This window comes from Typopeltis vanoorti, chromosome 19 (genome assembly GCF_054136105.1).
Source record: "Typopeltis vanoorti isolate ZY-2024b chromosome 19, IOZ_Tvanoo_1.0, whole genome shotgun sequence".
Taxonomy (NCBI): Eukaryota; Metazoa; Arthropoda; class Arachnida; order Uropygi; family Thelyphonidae; genus Typopeltis; species Typopeltis vanoorti.
The window spans coordinates 10788911-10810374 of NC_143567.1; the positions used below are offsets into that span (position 1 = coordinate 10788911).

The 21464-nt window shown below is 33.8% G+C and overlaps 1 protein-coding gene across 1 annotated transcript in view; it reads right to left on the reverse strand.

The window, feature by feature from the left end:
- LOC150095851 (protein strawberry notch homolog 1-like) overlaps positions 1-21464 on the reverse strand; it is a 527670-nt gene that overhangs the window by 125238 nt on the left and 380968 nt on the right. The window contains exons 20-21 of the mRNA XM_090409548.1: positions 11998-12069; positions 6244-6343 (exon numbers count right to left, since the gene is read on the reverse strand). Coding sequence (XP_090265674.1) covers positions 6244-6343; positions 11998-12069 — 172 coding nt within the window. The remainder of the gene's footprint in view (positions 1-6243; positions 6344-11997; positions 12070-21464) is intronic.

The following is a 21464-nucleotide window of genomic DNA, read 5'->3' on the forward strand; positions in this document are numbered from 1 at the left end:
TATGGACTCAACATAATAATAATAAAAAAAAAAGTTCAATAATCATCCTTAAAGCTGACATTTTCTGTGCATCTAATAAATGGATAAGGAACCACAGGTCCAATTAATCCATCATACCAGAATAGTTATTAATTTGTTCCTTAAGAAGACTGTCCATAAATCTTCTTCTGGTTGATGACAAAAAAACAATTTGAACAGATTGGTTCAAAACAATAATTTTCATGCTACTGCATTCATGTCACATAAAAACATCAGATTTTCTGTATGTCATATCTGAATGTTACCTGTTCATTATACCACCAATCAAGGATGTGGTATGAAGGCAAGTGCTACAACATTTGTAGTCACAGATTAAAACGTGGATGAGAGATTTTAAGCCATCAGTTACTTCCATTATGAGTTGTGATAATCCTTCACAGTCAGGAAAACACTGACTGACATTTATTAACTCATGTTCATAGCTACATCGTAAAGTCAGCTTAAAGAAAGCAACAAACACGTAATTCTTTACAGTTTTATGTAAGGTCAATTTGCTTGTCATTCCAAAAGGAGAGAAGGAAACTGAAAAAGAAATGGTCTTTAGACAAAAGTGCATTTTTTGTTCTATGTAAACTTTGCCGAAGATTATTTTCATAATATGTTGTAAACATTATTACTTGACACCTCCAGGGAGTCCAAAGACTCGAGGGAGAACACTTACTCTACATCTCTCTGTCTCCACCAATGCCATCTACCACCCGCCACCACTAGTATTTCCACACACACAATCACAAACATCCATTCCCACGGTGGGATTCAAACCCGCAGCCTTTTGGCTGGAGAGCAGATACGCTAACTGCTCGGCCAACCAATCAGTGAAAATAAGCATGCCATTTTCTGTTGTAAACTAGTCGTGTTATATGCTGAAATCTTCAAAAACTCCCTGTTCTATATTTTGTTTAGTGTTTATATAGTCATACAGTTTGTCTTTATAAGATACAAACATTTTTTTTTTAACATATAAAATTTATAATAATACAACCCAAGAAAGATACATTCTAAAACAGTTAATGCAGCCTGCTCTCACTATGCCACAATTGTCAATTAAATTCATTTAAAGAGTTATGAACAAAGTATTTTGTACCACTTTCTCTGTGTAACATGCAATAAAAAAATATAACAAAAAAAGTAATTATTACTTTTCTTTTTTTTTGGGGGGGGGGGGGGAAGAGAAAACAGTATATCATATTAGTTTATTTTAATGGTATTAATTATAACATAAAATGATAAGAAAAAAATTAATATTTAATAACTTATTAGCTGATATTTCACTTGTATTATATCCAGCATCTTCAGAGCACAAGAACAATTTGTCACAGTACACAAAAATCAATTTAGTATAACAGTGGGACTAGTTTAAAAAAGTTGTAATGAACAACACAAGGAACTCAAGTCCTAATTGGCACCATCTATTGTTGGAAAAAGAGAGAAAACAAATATTAATTAGATCTTAAAATGACTGTCTCCCAGATTTTTTGTAAATTTATACAGCCATACTTGTTGAGATTTGGAGTATGTTTTAAAGCTGCTCTTCATTTCAAAAACAATTTCTGACTTATAATGACTTCTATGTAGCACTTTTGTTTTCTTCCATTTGCTCCAAGGCATGGTCTGATAGACCCAACTTGCTATAATGACAGTGCCAAAGTTATTTTTTATGTTCACCAAGGTGGATGTCAATAGTTCTTCCTGTCTGTTCAAAGTAAGCCAGGTCACAAGAACAGGGCGCTTCATAAACTCCGGGATGTGATAAAGAAGAGAATTTGTCCTAAGGTGAAAGGATGAGAGTTGCAGTTTTTGACATATGGTGCATAGCTGATATTTATTAAGCACTCTAGATATCTTTTTAAATGTGCCTTGAATGTATGCGGTGGTTTGCTGTAGTCTTGTGTGAAGGCAATGGAGGGATTTCCGGGGAGCATTTAGTATTTTTTTTTCCTATCCTATGGGGATTATAGCCATTGGCTAAGAAAGTGTGATGTAGATGAGTTCAGTGGTAAGAGCACTGTCACTGGAACAATTAGCTCTAGCTCTGTGAATTAGTGTTTTTAGGATACCATGCTGTTGAGCTAGATGATGGTGTGAATGTTTATGCAAATATCTGCCTGTAAATGTGGTTTTTCTATAAAAAAAAAAAACAATATTTAGTATTTATGTTGTACCATCAGTTTTACTGGTGCAATGTCTTAGGTAGAAAAACAGGTACGAAATAAGACTTTTTGGTGGCATTGAAGTTCACACAATATAGAATTGATGTATGTAGCAGGTAATTAGAATTAAGTGTCATTCCAAAAAGAAATACTTTGTCTATTCATGCTCATCCATTCACCTAAGGACAAACTCTCTTCATCATCCTTTCCTTTAGTTTTCTTTACTTTTTAGTTTCCTTTACTTTCTCTTCTTTATCACATCAAGGAGTTTATGAAGTGCGCTAGCTAACTTTGGACCCACAAGAAGAACTGTTGACACCCACCTTTGAAGATAAAAAATATATTCAGCACTATCGTTATGGCAAGTTGGTATTAGCAGACCATGCCTTGGATATCCCTTCACACAGGATCAACAGAAAACAAAAATGCTACACAGAAGTCATTATAAATCAGAGAGATTGTTTTTGGAATCACCAGCAGCTTAAAAACATACTCCAAACCTTTTAATACTATTTTCTCTCTTTTTCCAACAATAGATGGTGTCAATTAAGACATGCCTGTAAAAAAACTCAAGATATACCATGCTAGACCTCCTAGAATATACAGTTTACTCAAACTTCACAAGAACAACGTCCCACTCAGACCCATCGTTGATTCTATCAGCAGCCCGACTTACAAGTTAGCAAAATTCTTATCTAACCTTCTCCATCCCCACATTGGCCACTCAGCCTCATCAATTAAAAATTCCACAGAATTTAACGTTAAAATAAAAGACACTCAACTGTTAGAAACTGACATGCTAATTAGCTTCGACACTGTCTCCCTCTTCACTATTATCCCCCATAAGGAAACAGTGGACCTGTTTCATTTATGGGGGAAAAATTTCTTTCCTTCACTTGGAAAGAAAAAATCTACAAGCAAGAGGAGGGAACAGCTATGGGGGTCCTCCTTATCACCTAACTTGGCAGACCTGTTTATAGAAGATCTTAAGCAAAAACGTTTAGTGTTTCAACCCAAACCAAAAATCTGGCTACATTATGTCGATGACGTCTTTGCAGTCTGGGGTCATTCTGAACAAGAGCTATATCTGTTTCTAGATAAAATAAACCTTTTTCACCCCACATCAAATTTACGTTAGAAAAAGAATCTCCACAGGGTATCTCTTTCCTGGATTTACACATCCAAAGAAAAGAAGACGGTTCCATCTCCACTTATCTATTGAAAGCTGACCTTTTCAGGTTGCTATATCCACACCTCTTCTGCTCATCATCCTTCTCAAAAATTTGGCATCATCAAATCACTGGTAACCAGAGCACACAGATTTTGCTCCTCTGAGGAATCTCTAAAACAAGAATTGGAAATAATCAAAAATGCAGCCATTCTAAATGGATACAATCCTAAAACTACTTAAAAAATCAACAGCCACTTCTCCACACATCAACCTAGACAAGAACAAGCTAATAGGATTCCCATACCTTATGTCAAAGGCATCTCAGAGCGACTTTCAAAAATTATGAAAAAATACAATCTTGCTGCGACCTACAAACCCATCAACCAGATCTACAACTTGTTACCTTTACCTAAAGACAAACTCCCATCTCTGTACTACCTGGCGTGTACGAGGTACCATGCGCCTGTAAACTGTTGTACTTTGGGCAGACAGGCAGATCTGTTCTTAAATGCATCTCTGAACATCAAGATCACATCAGTCTCATCAAGCCGCAGAAATCCGGCCTCTCCCAAAACAGAGTTGAAAACCCAAACCATAGGATCCACTGGGAAAAGACCAAACTTCTACACAGATCTTCATACAAACATGAACGTTTATATAAAGAAAGTGCTGAAGCCCTACTTCACAGACCCAATCTAAACCGCAATGATGTTCTTGCCATTCCTAAAGTATGGGAAATTGTCATACAAAATTGTGTAAAATAATTCAATTTTAATTTAATCTAAATAATCGAATGTTTTTTTTTTTTTTTTAAATGCTAGAAAGTGCTGCTGCATGCATTTGGATTCCATTGTATTTATGCGTCCTATCTGTATGTTATTCCTAGTATTGTTCTCAACTGTACTGACAATGTCCTAAGACACTTAGGTCGAAATATTTACGTATTAAAAAAAAAACCTATTACTGTGGTTTTACGTGTGTTTATTTAGTCACTAAATATATACGTTTATTTTCATATATCAATCCCAGAAGGAAGAGACAGCAGAACCTATAGTATACTGGTGTTATATGTAGACAAAAGGTTAAGGAAGAACAAACTGAGTTTCTGAAAAATGTGTTTCCAAAATGCAGCTGTCTTCCAAAATCCCCTAATTCTTCTCTCCCTTTGATAATGCTCAGCTAAATAGTACAGACTAAGTACTTCTCTCTCTTTCACCTATTCTGTTTCTGTGCTATGCCTCTTCTATAGTTATTGTCATGGACAACAGTTTGCCAAACTGGCCATTACACTATAATTTCCTACTCTCTTCTAAGAATGGGCAGCTGCTGATTAACATCTGAAACTGCTTCACACCTACTAAACCATCTCCTCTTCTACTTCTATCATTACACACTTACTTTGGCATTTGGAACATCCCACCTTCACTCTACCTTCCACAAAGATTATGTCCTTCCATTGATTTAAAAGGAATCGATGGAAGGACATGGTACTGGTGTGTTATAGGTTTGCAACTTTTTTTGTGTGAATAGGGCTAATATATGTATTGTGCAAGACCCCAGAAATCACTAGCCAAGTAATCAGAGACAAGTGGCGAGTGAATTTTCAGCCCCATTCTAAATGCATTCAAAATGTATTTTTTTTTTTTTTTGCATAATTTATACACTCTTTAAAAATGTTTAAGCATCATCTCATTTGTTAAGTTATTTGATCATACGTGTCCCCAATGAATATATAAAGAAGTTTTATTTTCAACCAGGAGATAGCATCTTATAAGTTAATTTCTTCATAGACACCTACTAAAAGTTAATTTGCACAGAGATACTCTCAAAGATACCTTTGATGTTTCTGAAATGTAAAGTAATTCCCATCTATGCCAACAGAGGTGGCACTAATTATCAACTAAAACCTATCCTGCATAATTTTGAAATAAATAGTCATGTAATCTCAAAGAACATTTTATTTTGCCTTAACTAGATGTCCATAAAAAATTAATTTAATAAGATCGATTATCATTTGTTCCTGAAATATCCTGCCAACTGTAATTCTCTCAATACTCTTAAGTCAGTAGGTGGTAATAATGTAGTCTTGATGTAAGCTTATTTCCACAATTTAAAACATAAATGAGTGTAATTATAATTATATATTTAAACATGCATGATGAAAAGACTTTTTAATAGGGTTATTTAAAATAAAAAGAAATATAAAAAGCAATAATCTTGCAAAGACAAGTTGGATTGCGTTACTGATGCTCTGGCTCTCTTGCCAGTGTTGGCCATTTTTCTGTTTTTTTTCATAAACTTATTTGTTTTGTTTAAATTCATCCTTCATTATCAATAATAAATGAAAGGAAATTATACAAACTACACTTTTTTAGTTTTATGAAGTGCAAAACTGAAGGAAAGGGTCCAGAAAATATTAATAAACACAGGAGAAAACAGTTCTATTGTGTCATCAACTAAAATCAGCATGCTTTCAAGACAAATGGATCAAGGAATTCAAGTGGTCATGTTACAAAGAAGAAGTTGCATTCTGTAATGCATAGAAATATCCTGGAACTGCTGACAGAAACTGACACGGAATAGACTTGGAAAGAAATCACCTAAAAAACAAAAAATGAAACAATGAACTAGTAGCCAAAATTAAAGAAAGACACGCCAGATCTTACAAATTATTAGAGATCTTCTCTTTGTTGCTGAAATTGAAACAATCATAATACACACACACACACTTTTATCATTATCCGAAGATAATGATAACTGAAGGCACAGTCATTATCTTCAGACAGAACCAAGTCTAGACCATGCTGGTTAAGTAAAAATGATTTTATATTAATGTATAATCTCTAATAACTAATAATCAAATACCTAAACAAGGCTAATTACCAGCAAAGAAATCTCCTTTGTAATCACTGGGTGGTTGCACTAAGGGAGCTTCCATTAACATCACTGCTCGCATCACAGTTTCAAGTGCAGAACGTCCATACTGAAAAACAAGAATACTTTATCTTATAGACTTGACATAGTTATGGTGGGATGGGAGAGAGAAGTAGATGTGAGAAAGCAATTTAAATATAATTTGAATGCTCTAATAATATCCCATGTTAGTAAACCTGTGGCCATCTCAATTTCACAGTTATTTCTTAATAGTAGTAATCTCAAAGGACCTGCAGTAGCTTTGTTTCTGTTTAACTCAATTGAAACAGAATAGAAATTCTAAATGATTTTTATTTTCAAGCTTTGATTGTTATTCACTTAGGGTTCAAATTTCATCCAGGATATCAGGAACATTTACAAGAGCCTCTCAACTGAAGATGAGTTAGCTATTATTACATGTGTGGAATATTGGGCCATACATTATGTGAAAGCACAAAAGAATTGGTAGTGCCTCAAGAGAGGTTGAGTCTTAGCAGTGGCAGGATAGTTTAGACAGAAATAGCAAATTACAGACTAATCTGTAATTTACTACAATCTGTAAAATACATCTAAACAGAATATCACAGAACCCTAATATGTAAACTGGTACACTAAGATAACACCAATAAATGAAAGTGATGTAGAGATCTCCAGAAGGAGGATTTGAACACTGATATTTCTGAGTTGCTAGTTCATCATGACCAAGTGTAAGGTTATATATGCAAGGTGAAAAGATTACAAACTGCAAATGACATTGCTATTGCTACAGTGCAAAAAAGTGATGAGGCTAGAGATTGAGCAATGATGCTGTACAGAAAGTTGTTTAGGGAAAACAATGAAAAAAGTATACAAAACGGAAAACAATGACTTGAATGTTAACAAGCAGTAAGGAGGTTATTATCTTTCTTTATAGGCTTTGTTGCAATCACATCTGGAGTATTTTGTGAGGACATGGTAGGATTAAGAAGTGAGTAATCAAGTCCATGGTATGTTTCCTATAAGGAAAGAAAGACTACAGGTTTCTGGGTTATAAATTTTGGCTGAAAGGCAGAAAAGAAGTGACATGATAGACAAACAATCAATTATGAAATTTTAAATGGACAGAAGTATTAGAAATTTTCCAGTGCCTGAAAAGATGAGTAAATGCCTGTGTATCCTTGTAGTAGTAACGTCAACACTAGACTTGTAGAAGAAAGACTACTATATACAATTCCCTTTACCAATACTTTTCTTCTAGATCTTTTTTTTTTTTTAATGTTTTTCAACCAGTCAGTCTTTGTTGCAAACAAGCAAGTAGTTTTTTTTTGTGTTTGAAAATTCAGTTTTTAACCTTGCAAATTTCCTCCAAATCACTCTGTCAGAACTCCAGTATTGTTAGATAGTATATTTTGGTCTTCAAGGTACTTCTAACTGCATTAAATCACCTAAAATACTATTAAAACGTTTTGCTAATCTTTCATTTCACATTCTGTTTAGGTGACTGTACCGACTAAGATTAGCTCTGTTCACATTCTTGAATGCTAGCAATGTCAAGTTTCTTCTTAAGAAAAAAAATTTTTTTTTTTTATCTTATTTTATCCTAAAATTATCCTATTTTAGACAATAGCACCAATTAGGGTTTATGACCATGAGATGATTGCCACTGTCTGCTGCATTTTTCAAATATGTAGGTGGTCATTTTGAAGTATTGTGCACAGGATTGGTTAGTAGTTTCCTCTCTCAGGTGTGTGTTCTTACATCTGAATATTGGATACTAGAAATCAGATAAAATGAGGTCAGGAATAGTCCATTGGTGGATTTGCTTCACAAGTCCCCGATGATTGCCAGTATATCTCCAATGCTACTCAAGCTATGTGCAGCCAAACACTTCCCTGAATGCATACAACCACTTTTGGTCTGTTTTTTTGAAATTCACACTGAAAATGTGTCATGAGGGTTCATAATATTCAGCAATCACAGGTTTGGAATTTATGGCTGAAGAATCATATTTTTAGAGTGAAAAACAATTCTAACTCAGCTTTTCTGCAATTTTTTTAAGGTAATCATGTGAAATCTTGTTCAACCAACAAAACACCTGGAATGATCAGGGAAAAGACCAAAATTGTTGACACTAATATACAGTGAAGGGCTTTGTAAAGGACACTAGTGCAAGAAATGAATGAAGAAAATGAAAAATTTGAATTCAGAGTTGTATGCTGAGTAATTACTGCATGATACCCCATCCAGAGGAGGATGGGGTATCAAATCCAATTCTAAGAATTGGCATTCTGAATATCACAATAGAAAATACAAATAGCAGCAACTAAACATCTATATGAAAGAGATTAAGCAAGCTGGTGAGAGATGGATCATTAATCAACCAACTGCTCTCTTCTGTGATGAGTCAAGAACCTTCAGGAGAAGCTCTTTGGGACACTGCAAATGTGAGAATTGTAAACAAGGATTGTATGGATTTGTACATAGTTAATAGCTGTTCAGGAGTATAATAACATCAAAGATGATTAGAGGTTCAATGGTGATCTTCTGACTGATTACTTTTATCCACTCTCAGTCTATCCCACTATCAGTGGCATGTTTTTAAAGACCAAATGTGTTGTTCTCAGGCCACTCTGCATGTTTTGCAAACCAAATCGGATGCTACTACTTAAGATCAAGCAACTTAGCCTTATCTAAAAAAAAGGTCTAAGAAGTTCAAATTCATGATGATGAAAATTGAACCTAGCTCTCGTTTCCAAACAAGTAGCATATGAAAATAATCGCTTGGCCACAGAAGTATCCTGATAATATATTCTTGATTTGATATGGTCAATTCCGACCTTAACATGATCATAGTGAATTCGCTTTCTATAAATTACCCAAATGCCTTGGCATCGTGTTAAAGGAAATTCATTATAACAAACCTTTCATAACGAACCATTTCTTGGATTTCTACAAGTTTGCTATGATGAGCATCAGCTGCAGTTGCTATTGATTATTGTATTTGTTATCTAAATAAATTTTGTTCATATTCTGTGTGTATCACTTAACATTATTCCAGTTTGAACAGATTGTCTGAAATTTGGTTGAAAGATCAACAGAAAATTTTGTGGTAGTCTCCATGGTCCAGAACTGATCTCTACTTGTTCCATGCAGCAGAATTTAAGTAGAACTGGATTATGATCTGACATGTTAATGTCAAGATGCTTTATCTTATTCATAAGGGAAGAAGAGATATAAATTCGATCAAGATGGGTACCAATACCTTCAGTCATGTACATGTAAGCCTGGGGATTAGGATTGTGAATCCTCTATATGTCTACTAGCTGAGCATTGTCGAGACATATTTTTAACTGTGCACATCCTACTTTTCCACTTCTGGGATATTCTCCTATTTTCTCTAAAGTCTCCAGCAGCTATGATATAGGGCACTGTATAAATACGGCTGCAATTCATGGAAGGATTTTTTTTCTACCTGTTCCACTGAATGGAAGATAAACATTTTATAAACTTTCTGTGGGACATTTTCAGTAATGAGAGCACACTATGATGTAAATAAAGAATTTAATAAAAATAAACAATTAAAACCCGACAAGTTTCGTAAGTTGCAAGGCTTACATCATCAGGGGTACTGGTACATAAAGGTTTTACACAACAAAAGCCTATTAACAATTAATTACACATATTAGATGTTTTTGATAGCTTCAAAACTGTTACATATAATTGATAAACCAGAATACAAATGGTAAATTCTTTACCGTATGAGTGTTGGAACGTTGCTAGTTGTTGTCAAGTTCTGTGGTATCAGGTGCTGTATCCTAGGTCCGTGGCAGTTAAATTTTTGATGAAAGCATCGTGTTACACATTGTGTAACACAATGCAATAAAAATCAAATTATACTTGGATAAAGGATGAAATTAATAATATAATTTCTTGGCAACTTTAATTTACAGCATAACCAAATGAAAAAACATTGAACCTTATGCACTACTTCAACCTTTGAAGTCCACAATACTTGCAAAATCATCATTAAAAGGGCTAAGTCTAACTTTGATAGGACTAAATGTAAGAAACTTGCCACTGGTAATGATGGGAGTCATGTTTTTTTTTCATCCTTCCAAAAGCTGTTGGGCATAACTTTTGTCCAACTGTTTCCATCTCTTTCTCACCCAAATGGGTAGCACCACAGGATCATCTAAAGATAAGGCTGACTAAAAGGCATGCCTCAAAGATGAAGACAAATCACCTTATTTGCCTGGAACATTGCATCTTATGGCTCCTTTAGCCTATCATCAGAAGAATCATGAATGACCTGAATATCAAAATGGCTTCTAGTCTTCTTAGGTCACTTAAGAAACCTGATTTTAAATTTTCAACTAATCATTACCAAATAATGATAGAAAACGTGATACATACCACACTTTTTCCTTATGCTTTGATTGTTAAAACTATCAAAGATTTCTCATAAACATAAACAGTTTCTCAGTTTATGACAATGTCTTTTTTTCACCTGTCATCTTTAGGTTTATTTATTTTTAAGAAGCTACCCACCCCTTGATGGTGAAACTAGTATTTCCTTGTATGTTTTTATATTCTCTTAATGAGCAATTAAAACTGAATTTGTTTAATTACTAGTAGTAGTCATAAAGCTTATTTTCATCAAACATTACCTCTTCAGATTTTCCCACCAACACCAGAGTAGTCTGTGGCTGCATATTCTCATCCATTCCTCTTAATAACCCTCTTTCACTCACCTCAAATCTTGTCAAGATTTGCTGATGACTGTATAATTCATTCCTCTTCATTTGATAAAACTTTTAAACATTTCAAGATATTCCAGAACTAATGCCTTAGAACAGCAATCTTACCAATCTCTGAGGCAAGGCAACCTTATAATCTGAATGATAAAGCACAGTGTCATATGTTTCTTACAAGAAACTTCTTTCTAAACTCTTCTTACCTTTCATAATACCCAAGATCTCCATGAAACATTCCTTTTTTTTTTTTCTGGGTGGATTTACATTTGCAACCTTTCCTGGCACAAACCACATCTTAGACTTACTTTCCATAAAACTTGAACTTTCCACTGAAAACACAATTTTTCACTTGTGCAACTGCTATTATTATGTAAATTTAAGGTCTGGCTAGCCTTAGAATATTCTTCTTGTATTTGGGGTGCATCAAAAACCTGCCTAAAATGTTTGATGTTATCTAAAATCAAGCAGAGAGTTCAGTTAACAGATGATTCCTCTTGCAGAGAATCACTCATTTCACTTCTCATTGATATTCTCCTTTTAGCATATCCCTTTTCTATAAATGGTTTCATGTGTTATGCTGTGATTGACTACTATCATACTCCCACTGTGAAAAACATGAATCTGCTCAACATCTATATAATGTTTAGCTTCAAACCTAAATGAACCAAAACCGACTTCTGATCTTTCTTGTTCATTTCATCTGTTTTTCTTCTTCACACTGCTTTTCAAAGTAGTGCAACCTTCAGCTGTTGAAGAAACATATTATCAATCTTTTAATCAATGTATTTAAATCAATATTAATGTTTTTTTGAACACCTTGTTCAATTTTCGGTCACTATATTGTAATCTGTCATGTCCATGAATGACAGCTCTTAAGGAAATTGAGATACTTTCATTTTGATAAACTTTTCTTAAGTATGCTAATCATGGTAAACCAGATGACAAAGATTAAACACTATTTTAGCAATTACATTTCTAAAAAATCACTCACCTTAGTATCAATATTAAAACGGCTGAGATCTCTACTTTCTGAAGCTCGTCTATCCCCATGTGTTAATGCACCCTTGAAGGAATGAAAAAAAAAAAAAAAAATTAACAATACTGCAATGAATATGCAGCAAGATAATAATTAGTAAATATATACCATAATGCACCATTACTTATGGATTTTACCATTTCAAAATTATTACGATTTTTGTTGCCTTTTTGTTGACAATATAGGAAACGCAATTAACTTTTTAACACACTGATTTTGTTCCTGTTTTTGACAGGAACTAAATGCATTTATTAATTGGTTCCAATAAACTGTCAATAGCACCAGCATACTCAGTTACTGTAAAATGTTTACACTTTGTATAGTAACCTTTTCATTCTTCACACCTCTACTTCCCAAGAGTCTTTCCAATACAGTTCCATTATTTACAGATATTCTTATCAACAAGGTTGCAGTAACTCTTACATTACATCTTACATAAAATTAACATATTTAAGATTATACACCCTTTTAGAGGGTGTAAAGCCTAATGACATCTATGAAGTACAAAATTTCAGAATGCACTGCTTGATTAATGAAACAACTCTAACTTTACATTCCTGTTGAGGAGAGCAGGTATCAAACTAACTGTTTCACTTCAATCAAAAAATAAATTATGTGTTCTAAGCTAATTTCATTACAATACACTATTAAACAGTGACATTAAAAACTACTTTTTTATATTGAAAATTATGGAAACAACTACTGTATGTTATAGTAAACCTTCAATTTTACATAAACCAAAATAATCACCTGAAGTTTTTTGAACTATCAAGGTCATCATCTGGAGTTTACACACATATACATAAAGAAACAAGCTATATTACACTCTACACAGTATGCTAAAGCCACTAATTTGGTCAATCCTTAACACTACCGGTGTGACCTCTGATGAGAAAAAAAAAAAAAAAAACCCTCGACTACATCTAAGCAAAAATCCTGTTACTTGGTTACAAATCACAAATCATTAAGATATATTAAGCTAGAGAGCAACATGCTCTCACATAATTACCCACAGATAAATCAGAACAAAAACAGTATAGATGGTGTCCAATAAAGACTGAAATTATTGAGAATCCTAAAGTAAGGGTTTGCTGGAGAACTTATGTGGACTGAACGTGTGCCATCCAAATTCTTCAGACTTTTATGCCACTATTATTGTTTAGATTAGGATGATTGATCAAATTTCACAGGCTTTCTTAAATTTGCATTCATACCAGGTTTTTGAATGATATAAAGAACAGGTGTAGGGTGTTACAGTAATGAACAAATTAATCCGAACAAGCTGAATTTTCACTTTTTTTTTTCTCTCTTTTTTTTTTCCAGTTCATAATAATTTTGGTTTGGGTTTTGGTTTACTATTTTCAGTTTTGGTTTTATTTCACTATTTTGGTTGAGTGCTGTATGTTTTAAACTATCTCTATGAAGCTTATTAATAGTGTTGTGTGTTCTTAATAGCATAAACAAGTTGACATTCATAGTGTTTTAATCATTTTGTGTAGCTATAAAATGAATACATCTCCAAGAAAGCATTCAAAACTATGTACTCTTTCTCAGAACACATCCATGACTCTAAGACAAATTGCCAATGAGAGTGGTGTGGGTTTGGGTACTGTTAATGCAATTTTAAAGAGGTTTAGGGAAACAGTTACCTTCTGTCGGAAAAGAAAAATGTGGGAGAAAAAAAAAAGGAAACTACACTTGCTCAAGATTGTTTACTAGTTAGGAAAAGCAAAATAAATCCAAGATTGTCTGCTGTAGACTTAAATAGAGACTTGGCAGCTAACAAAATTAATGTTTCTGACATGACAGTCTGCCAAAGATTGTTGGAAGCAGGGAGGACTGCCCACAGACCAAAAAGCAAACAACTGTTGACAAAGGCTAAGCAGAAAAAGAGGCTCCAGTGGGCAAAAGTGTACAAAGATTGGACTGTTGAGAAGTGGAAGAAGATCATATTGCAAATCAGCAACTGAAAAGACTTCTCCTGCCCACTTTCAACAAACTCCAAAACACCCAACTAAAAAAATGTTCTGGAGTTGTTTTATACATGACGGTCCAGTATCACTGATGCCTGTTGACAGTATGATAAAAAGTGACTAATACATAAAAATATTGGAGAAAAAAAGTGGTCCCACAGATCCAGAAAGACAAAGAACTCATCTTCCACCAGGATCTCACTCAATGCTACACTTAAAAAAAAAAAAGAGAGTTCCTCAAAAATCACAACTGACCAAGTAACTTTCCTGACATTAACCCATTAGAAAATTTGCAGGCCATGGTGAAAAAGAGACTTGGAAAATTAAATCGTGATTTATAGGTGGTAAGTAACATTAAGATTGTAATGATAGAATTCTATTTATTTTATCTGATAAATCTTTAATGTATGGGATAACTATGTTTTACTGTAATCTATATTATTTGTATTTTTTGGTGAAATTTTATGAAGGATATCATTGATGGTATTTTTGTTATAGCCATTGTTTATAAATATATTGTTAATAATTTGTAATTTTTGTTTATGAGCTTGCTCATTAGAGCAAATTGTTATAGCCCTGTTTTTGAGGATGTTAATGACCAAGTTTTTATGAAGGGTAGTGGTAAGAATTAGCGCATATATATTCTTACTAAATAGTTTAAGGAAATTACAACGTACAATAGAATATACATTAAAATAAATTTTAACACACTTCCAATATTTCGGCAACATCACGTTGCCATTATCACAGGAACTTAAATACAAGACATGTGCACGCAAGCACAACACATAGTAAATGAGGAACGAAGCAGGAAGCTATTCTTTCTCCTAAAAGTCCTGATGGTTCCCCCTAGCGGGCAATGTTGGTATTCTTGGCCGATTGGGCTGAAGGTCTTCTGATGTAGGTTTCCCAAATTTGGGGCAGTCTCATGCAACCAAATTTGTTGAGGTTTGGATTGTTTCTCAGGGCTGAGGCTGATTCCATGAATAGCCTTTCGTATTTGAATTTACTACGGTGTATTATTGTGGCTTTCTTCCACTGTATTCTATGGCAGGTATCCAGCGCATGGTCTGCAAGGCCAGAGTGGCTGTATTGGTGAAAACGGATGTAGTCCTTGTGTTCTGAAATTCTGATATTAGCTGTCCTGCCTGTTTGGCCAAAGTAAGACAGCTTACAACTGCAAGGGACTTGGTACACACCAGGTAGGTCTAGGTTGCATGAGACTGCCCCAAATTTGGGAAACTTACATCAGAAGACCTTCAGCCCAATCAGCCAAGAATACCAACATTGCCCACTAGGGGGCAGCATCAGGACTTTTAGGAGAAAGAATAGCTTCCTGCTTCGTTCCTCATTCACTGTGTTGTGTTTGCATGCATGTGTCTTGTATTTAAGTTCCTGTGATAATGGCAATGTGACGTTGCCGAAATATTGGAGGTGTATTAAAATTTATTTTAATGTATAACCAACGTCTAAGCCTTTCCACGAGAATTAGCATATATGTATTGGCTAGGTTTGCATTAGACAATTATGAAGAGGCTGCCTGAGGGAAGATGTGTGACCAGTGTATCCAGGAAAAGAAGAAGTGAGTTTTGATTTTCAATTTTAATGGTAATGTGCTCATGTTATTTGTTCAGGTGGCTGAGGAAGGTGTTTAAAATTTGGCAGATGTGTGGCAAGATAACAAAAACATCAACATATCTAAGCCAGATTGCAGGTTTGTAAGGATTTGTTAGGAGCATCATCTGGCATGCTGCATTTGCCTTGAACTAGCTGACTGTAATATGTTCTTACATTGTTCAAACCAGGATGTACACATGGACTTCACTATATCAAACTTGTAAGATCCCAGGTATAGTTTGTTATAGTGGATAATCTGCTATAGTGAATCTGTCTTAACACAGAATTATACTTATGCAACTTTTCAGCAGTTTGTTATAATGAGAGTTGAGTGTAGTAGTCATTGTATTACTGAGGATGGAGATTGAGTTATTCTTTTCAAATTATTTAAAGTTATGAATAAATATATTAAATAGTTTTTACTCTGCTTAAATATTTTATTATACTACATCTGAATAAAGATAATTAGTCATTATGCCGATTTTAAAACTAGAGGAAATAGTTCTCAGTTTTTTTATATGGCATAAAACAGAAGAGGATAAGTAGATACTGTAGAAAATATGTGTATCACTTCGACTATGTAAAAGCTTTTCCTGATGATAGCTAAATTTAATGAAAACAAAAGAAATTTCTGATATCACCAGAACACACGTTCTGGAGGTATGTTTTATATATATGCAGTCAGTCTTTGACTTATAACATATATGATTTATGACCACCATTCTATTCACCCATTCACCAAATACAACTTCACTCCTACAATCCTTGGACCAGGTTATTATTGCTATCTTCATGGCATATTATTTAAGCAATACTTTTACTCGTGGCTATTGCTGTTAATATGGGTAAGAAAACTCTCAGAGACTTCTGAAAGGAATATAATATCTTACAGATGCAGCATGGAATGAGATGACAGCAGAGTGCATAAATTTGGAAGAAGATGCTGAAAATTTATGTTAATACATTCACAGGATTCAACAAAGATAAAGACAAAACATTATTTTGTCTTTAAACAAAATAATGCTGATAGCTAAGCAGCTGCAGTTTGCCCAACCAGGACACGATTCACACCACCTGTTGAAAGAACATGGATAAGAAGTGCAATTTGCTGTCATGTCCATTAGCAGGTGTGATAATCCTTCATGCTGAGGAGAACAGTTAACCAGATTGCATTGTGTACATAGCTATGTTCAGTTACCTCTAGCAAGAATTTCAGTTGCTTGGTAACTGGAATCTTAGTTATATTAGGCTAAATACCTAAAAGTTATATTTATTTTTTTTCTACTTCACCATATAATTAGTTTTTAATGACAGTGCAAAATAAGACATCCTTTCATACTTTCTTCACTTAAATATTCTATCACCTTATAAGACCAATATCATTATAAATTTTTTTTGCTAATTATCTTGGTCGCCAAAACTCCCTTTTTGTCAAACAATTTTATAAATTGATGAAAATCTTAAAAAAATGCAGCCCCCCCCATCTGTTCCAAATTAACTTTTGTTTGCTTTTTTAATTCATAATTTTAGTTCACAGACTGCATTAAGTTTTGCACTTTTACAGTTTTGCTTTATAGAGAACAACAGAAAAATCTTTAATCATATCATGTAAAGTATAATCTTTATAATGTAATGTGCAGTTCTTTGCACTTCAGATTTCTTGGTTCCCCCAAATCGCTCGTTACAAATTGAAATAAATGTTGTTATGAAGTAAACTGTTATGTACATATTTTCTGCTAGTTTAGATATTATGCAGCAGTTTTGAAGGAGTTTTTGATACTTTGCCGATAGTTTATCATTCAAACCATGTATAGTGGATGCCTCAAAAGTGAAATTTCATTTCCAAATTTTCATAATAGAATTAAATTGTATTTCCCCTTTGATGGCTAATTCCCCCCCCCCAAAAAAAAAACTCTGCTAGGTAACATAGATGCACCTTGTTTTGTTTGAATTTGTTATTCATCCAAAGTACCAGATAATTTTTAATTTTTCAATATCGAAATTAAATTGTGATTATTATAAATTAGGAATATTGGGTAATTGGGAAAATTAATGTTGAGATGCTACAAAAGCAATATCAGAATAAAATATTTCTAATATGTATTATCAACACACACACACACACACACACACACACACACACACACACACACACACACACAATATATATATTACCAATCAGAAAGTTGAAAAACAAAAACAAATTTCTGCATGTATTTGACTATTGCTTGGGTCTTTTTAGTGTATCTACTGGGATGCGTTCTTCCCTCTCTTTCTCAGTAATTGCTTCATTAGCTTACAGCCTATTACTCGAGCAGAAAGGAATATTAGCAAGTATGTCTGAGACACAATTCATTTCTGTGATGGCAAGTAGCAGCAAAAAAAAAAAAAAAAAAGTTCAGGAGATGAAGAAAAATTGGAACCTTCACCTTTCAAGTATGATGTGAGAGGAAATTTTTCTAGCTCTGAAGATAGCAATTTTTTGTGTAGTTTAGACATATCTTCATGTAGAAGATGGGTGATCATCACTACATGCACATCAGCAGGTCTACAGTTTCCATTCATAGGTAAGCCAAGAATTGCTGAAGACTGAATTACTGAAAGGCTTCTTCTGTATATTTCTAGATAATATTCTTTCCTTCATAATGGAACAGACTTACCTTTATGCTTGCCAACTACATCAGCAAAAAGCACAGTCTGCATTCTTGCAGTACACTTTGGAGCCTAACAGATATCAACATACTACTTACATTTATAGTGCTTTTGATTGTGCAAAGTATTGTGAAAAAGCCCACTCTTGAAATGTACTGATCTATAGAATGGATTCTGAATGTGTGATGTTATGACTGAAAAACAATTCAGTTTTATCATGAAATATTTGTATTTTCAGAATGTAAAATATGATCAGGCACATCTTTCCCAAGTCCTTAAAAAAATTTGATTTTCTGATGAAAAATCAGCAGAAATTTAGATCATTATACATTCCTGAAAGAGACATATCGATGAAAGCCTTATGCCATTCAAAGGCAGATTGAAATGTAAGCAATATATTCCCCAAAAGAAAGCATAGTATGGGGTAAATTTATGCTTCACAAAGTGCAAAGTGGATATGTCTGGGATTTCAAACTTATACAGGAAGCAGACTGTATTTGAGGATGATAAATATTTAGATCTTCTGTTGTCGATGCATGTAGTAATGGAGTTACTAGATCCCTTACTGGAGAAAGGTTATTGTGTTACAATGGATAACTACTGCATGTGTCATTAACTCACTGATTTGCTTTTAAAGCTCCGTACAGATCATTATTGTACTGTAAATGCAAAAAGGCAAGACATGACTGCAGATCTGGCATCAGGCAAACTGTCGAAGTGGAAAATCCAAGTTTATCCACGAGGGAGTCTTTGCACTATGTTGTGAAGACAAAAAAAGCTGTTTTCCTACTGTCTTCTCTGCACAATCCATCAATGGAATCCATGGAGAAGCATGGTTTCAAGAAAGACAAACTCATTGCTCTATGTGCATACAGTGATGAGTTGCTATAATTTTACTCTGTAATAAGCAAACAACATAAGAATATTACAAAAAAAAAGTGTTTGAACATATATTAGATTTTATCATTTGGAATATTTTGTTCCTGTAAAAGCAAAAATGTATGTATACCATATATTTAGATTACAAAGTACAAATCTTGAAAGCATTTCTACAAGTTTATGCCCCTTCTTCAGTAAGTAAGAAAACAGGCAATCCTCCCAGACTTCTGTGGTTGAGTGCTGCTAACTAACCATTTCCCAGAAATTTTACCACCAACAGCTAAAAAAAAACACCATGCAAATGTTATGTATGCTTATAAAAAATCAAGAAGGAGACAATGATATGGTGTCCTGAATGTAAAATTACTTTGTGCATTTACCCTTGTTAAATATTAATAGAGAGAGAGATGCCTGCCTACTCATTCCAATTCCTCTTGAAGAGGAATTTGTTTTAATTGTTTTTATAACAAACAGAATAATGCTATTCCTTTGAAGTGGCTAATAGAACATTTTTGAGAGGATAAAATAAAAATAGGAAGAACCATCAGGATACTTTTACATTGCATTTTACACTTTTTTATTCTATGTTTTTATGTCTGCAACTACAAAAGTTTAGACATTTATAATACATTAATGCTATATGTAGGGTAATTAACATCGAGATAAAATGAAATGTTTTTTCAAGGTCTCCAGTGAAATGGGTGATGACCTTGAACTATGCTATTTACAGAACCAAATTCATCTACCATCTAAATATTTTCATAAGCATTCATGCCAGTATTAAGGATTCTAATCCACAGACGCTTAGTAAAAAAAGCAGCGAACCCCCTCCCCTCCAGACAGATTTTAATTACGAAAAAGCTGCTGACAACTAGGCTTCTAAGAAGAATTAATGTATAGAATTTTCAGCTGTGAGCATCACTTAATGAGAAAATAAGAAAAATCCTAGTCTTGTTTGTTATAATTACTATATAAAATATTATCCTTATTTGAAGTAATTTCTAATAAAATTACTATTTTAATTTGTTATGAAAAAGGGTCTTTCTTAACTCATTCAAAATTTTTGTATGTCTGGCTGATGCTTCATTCCACCTGGCTGGTAAAAATTTCTGGGGAAGAACACTGCCCCTGATCAGACCACACTTGGACTATTGTTCTCAAATTTGGTCCCCAGGATTTGAAGGGGATAAATTTACTGAGGAAAGGGTACAAAGGTGGATAACAAAGATGGTTTCAGGACTCTACAATGTTAGTTATGAGGATTGGCTGAGGAAATGTGGACTGCAGAGTTTGGTAGATAGAAGAAGAGGGGTATGATTGAGACTTTTAAACTGTTGAGAGGTAGTTACAGTGTTGACACTGGGGGAGTTCTTTTGCTTGGTGGAACAACGTGAAGGAGCAATGACAAGGGGCCATCCCTGGAAATTATGAAAGGAAGCTGCGAGCAAGAAGAGTGGTTTCTTTGCATGGAGGGTGGTTGAACCGTGGAATGCATTGCCTGATAGTGTTGAGAGCACTGGATATTATAGTAATATGCATCCTAACAAAAAAAAAAATCCTCCATTGCAATTTTAAGCAAAGGCGAGAAGAGTCCCTGCTGAAATACCACTGGATATAAATTTTACTATTAAAAAACTCTCACAATCGGAATCTGAATAATGCAATTTAACATCATTTGTTGTTCATAAAAAAAGTTTTTAAAACTGAAGTATGATGATCCATACAATGGTATTTTGCAAGGAAAGAAAGCAAAAGGTCATTTATTTCAATAAATGTTATTTAAAAACAAATATTTAAAATAATTTTCAATGCAAACAAACATTTGAAAATTGCACAAAAAATTACTTCTACATTGTCAGTCAAACAAAAAAACATAAATCATCTTGTTCCAGTGAACTGATCTGAAGAATAAGACAGCAAATTTACTACTACTAAATAAACTCATTGCAAAGCATGATCTCTTGTCATTTCAGGATTATTTATTTTTACACATGTGAAATTCATTTTTATTTTTGGGAAGAGACACAATAAATAAATTGTGCAAAAAAAAAAAAAAAGGTGAAATATCAAAGGACTGCAGAGGAAATTCCATGTAACACAGTACACGAATAAAGACAAGTGACAAGGAGGTTGTTCCATTCCAGTTAATCCGTTAATGGCTCTAAATTTGCCATTAAGGGAGTAACAGCAAAGAAGGGTAATTACATGATAAAAGGTAGAATGCTGAAGATATTTTGATCAATGAAAAATGCTAGGATGGTCTGGCTATTTCATCCACCTTAGCTAGTTGGGAGATTAATG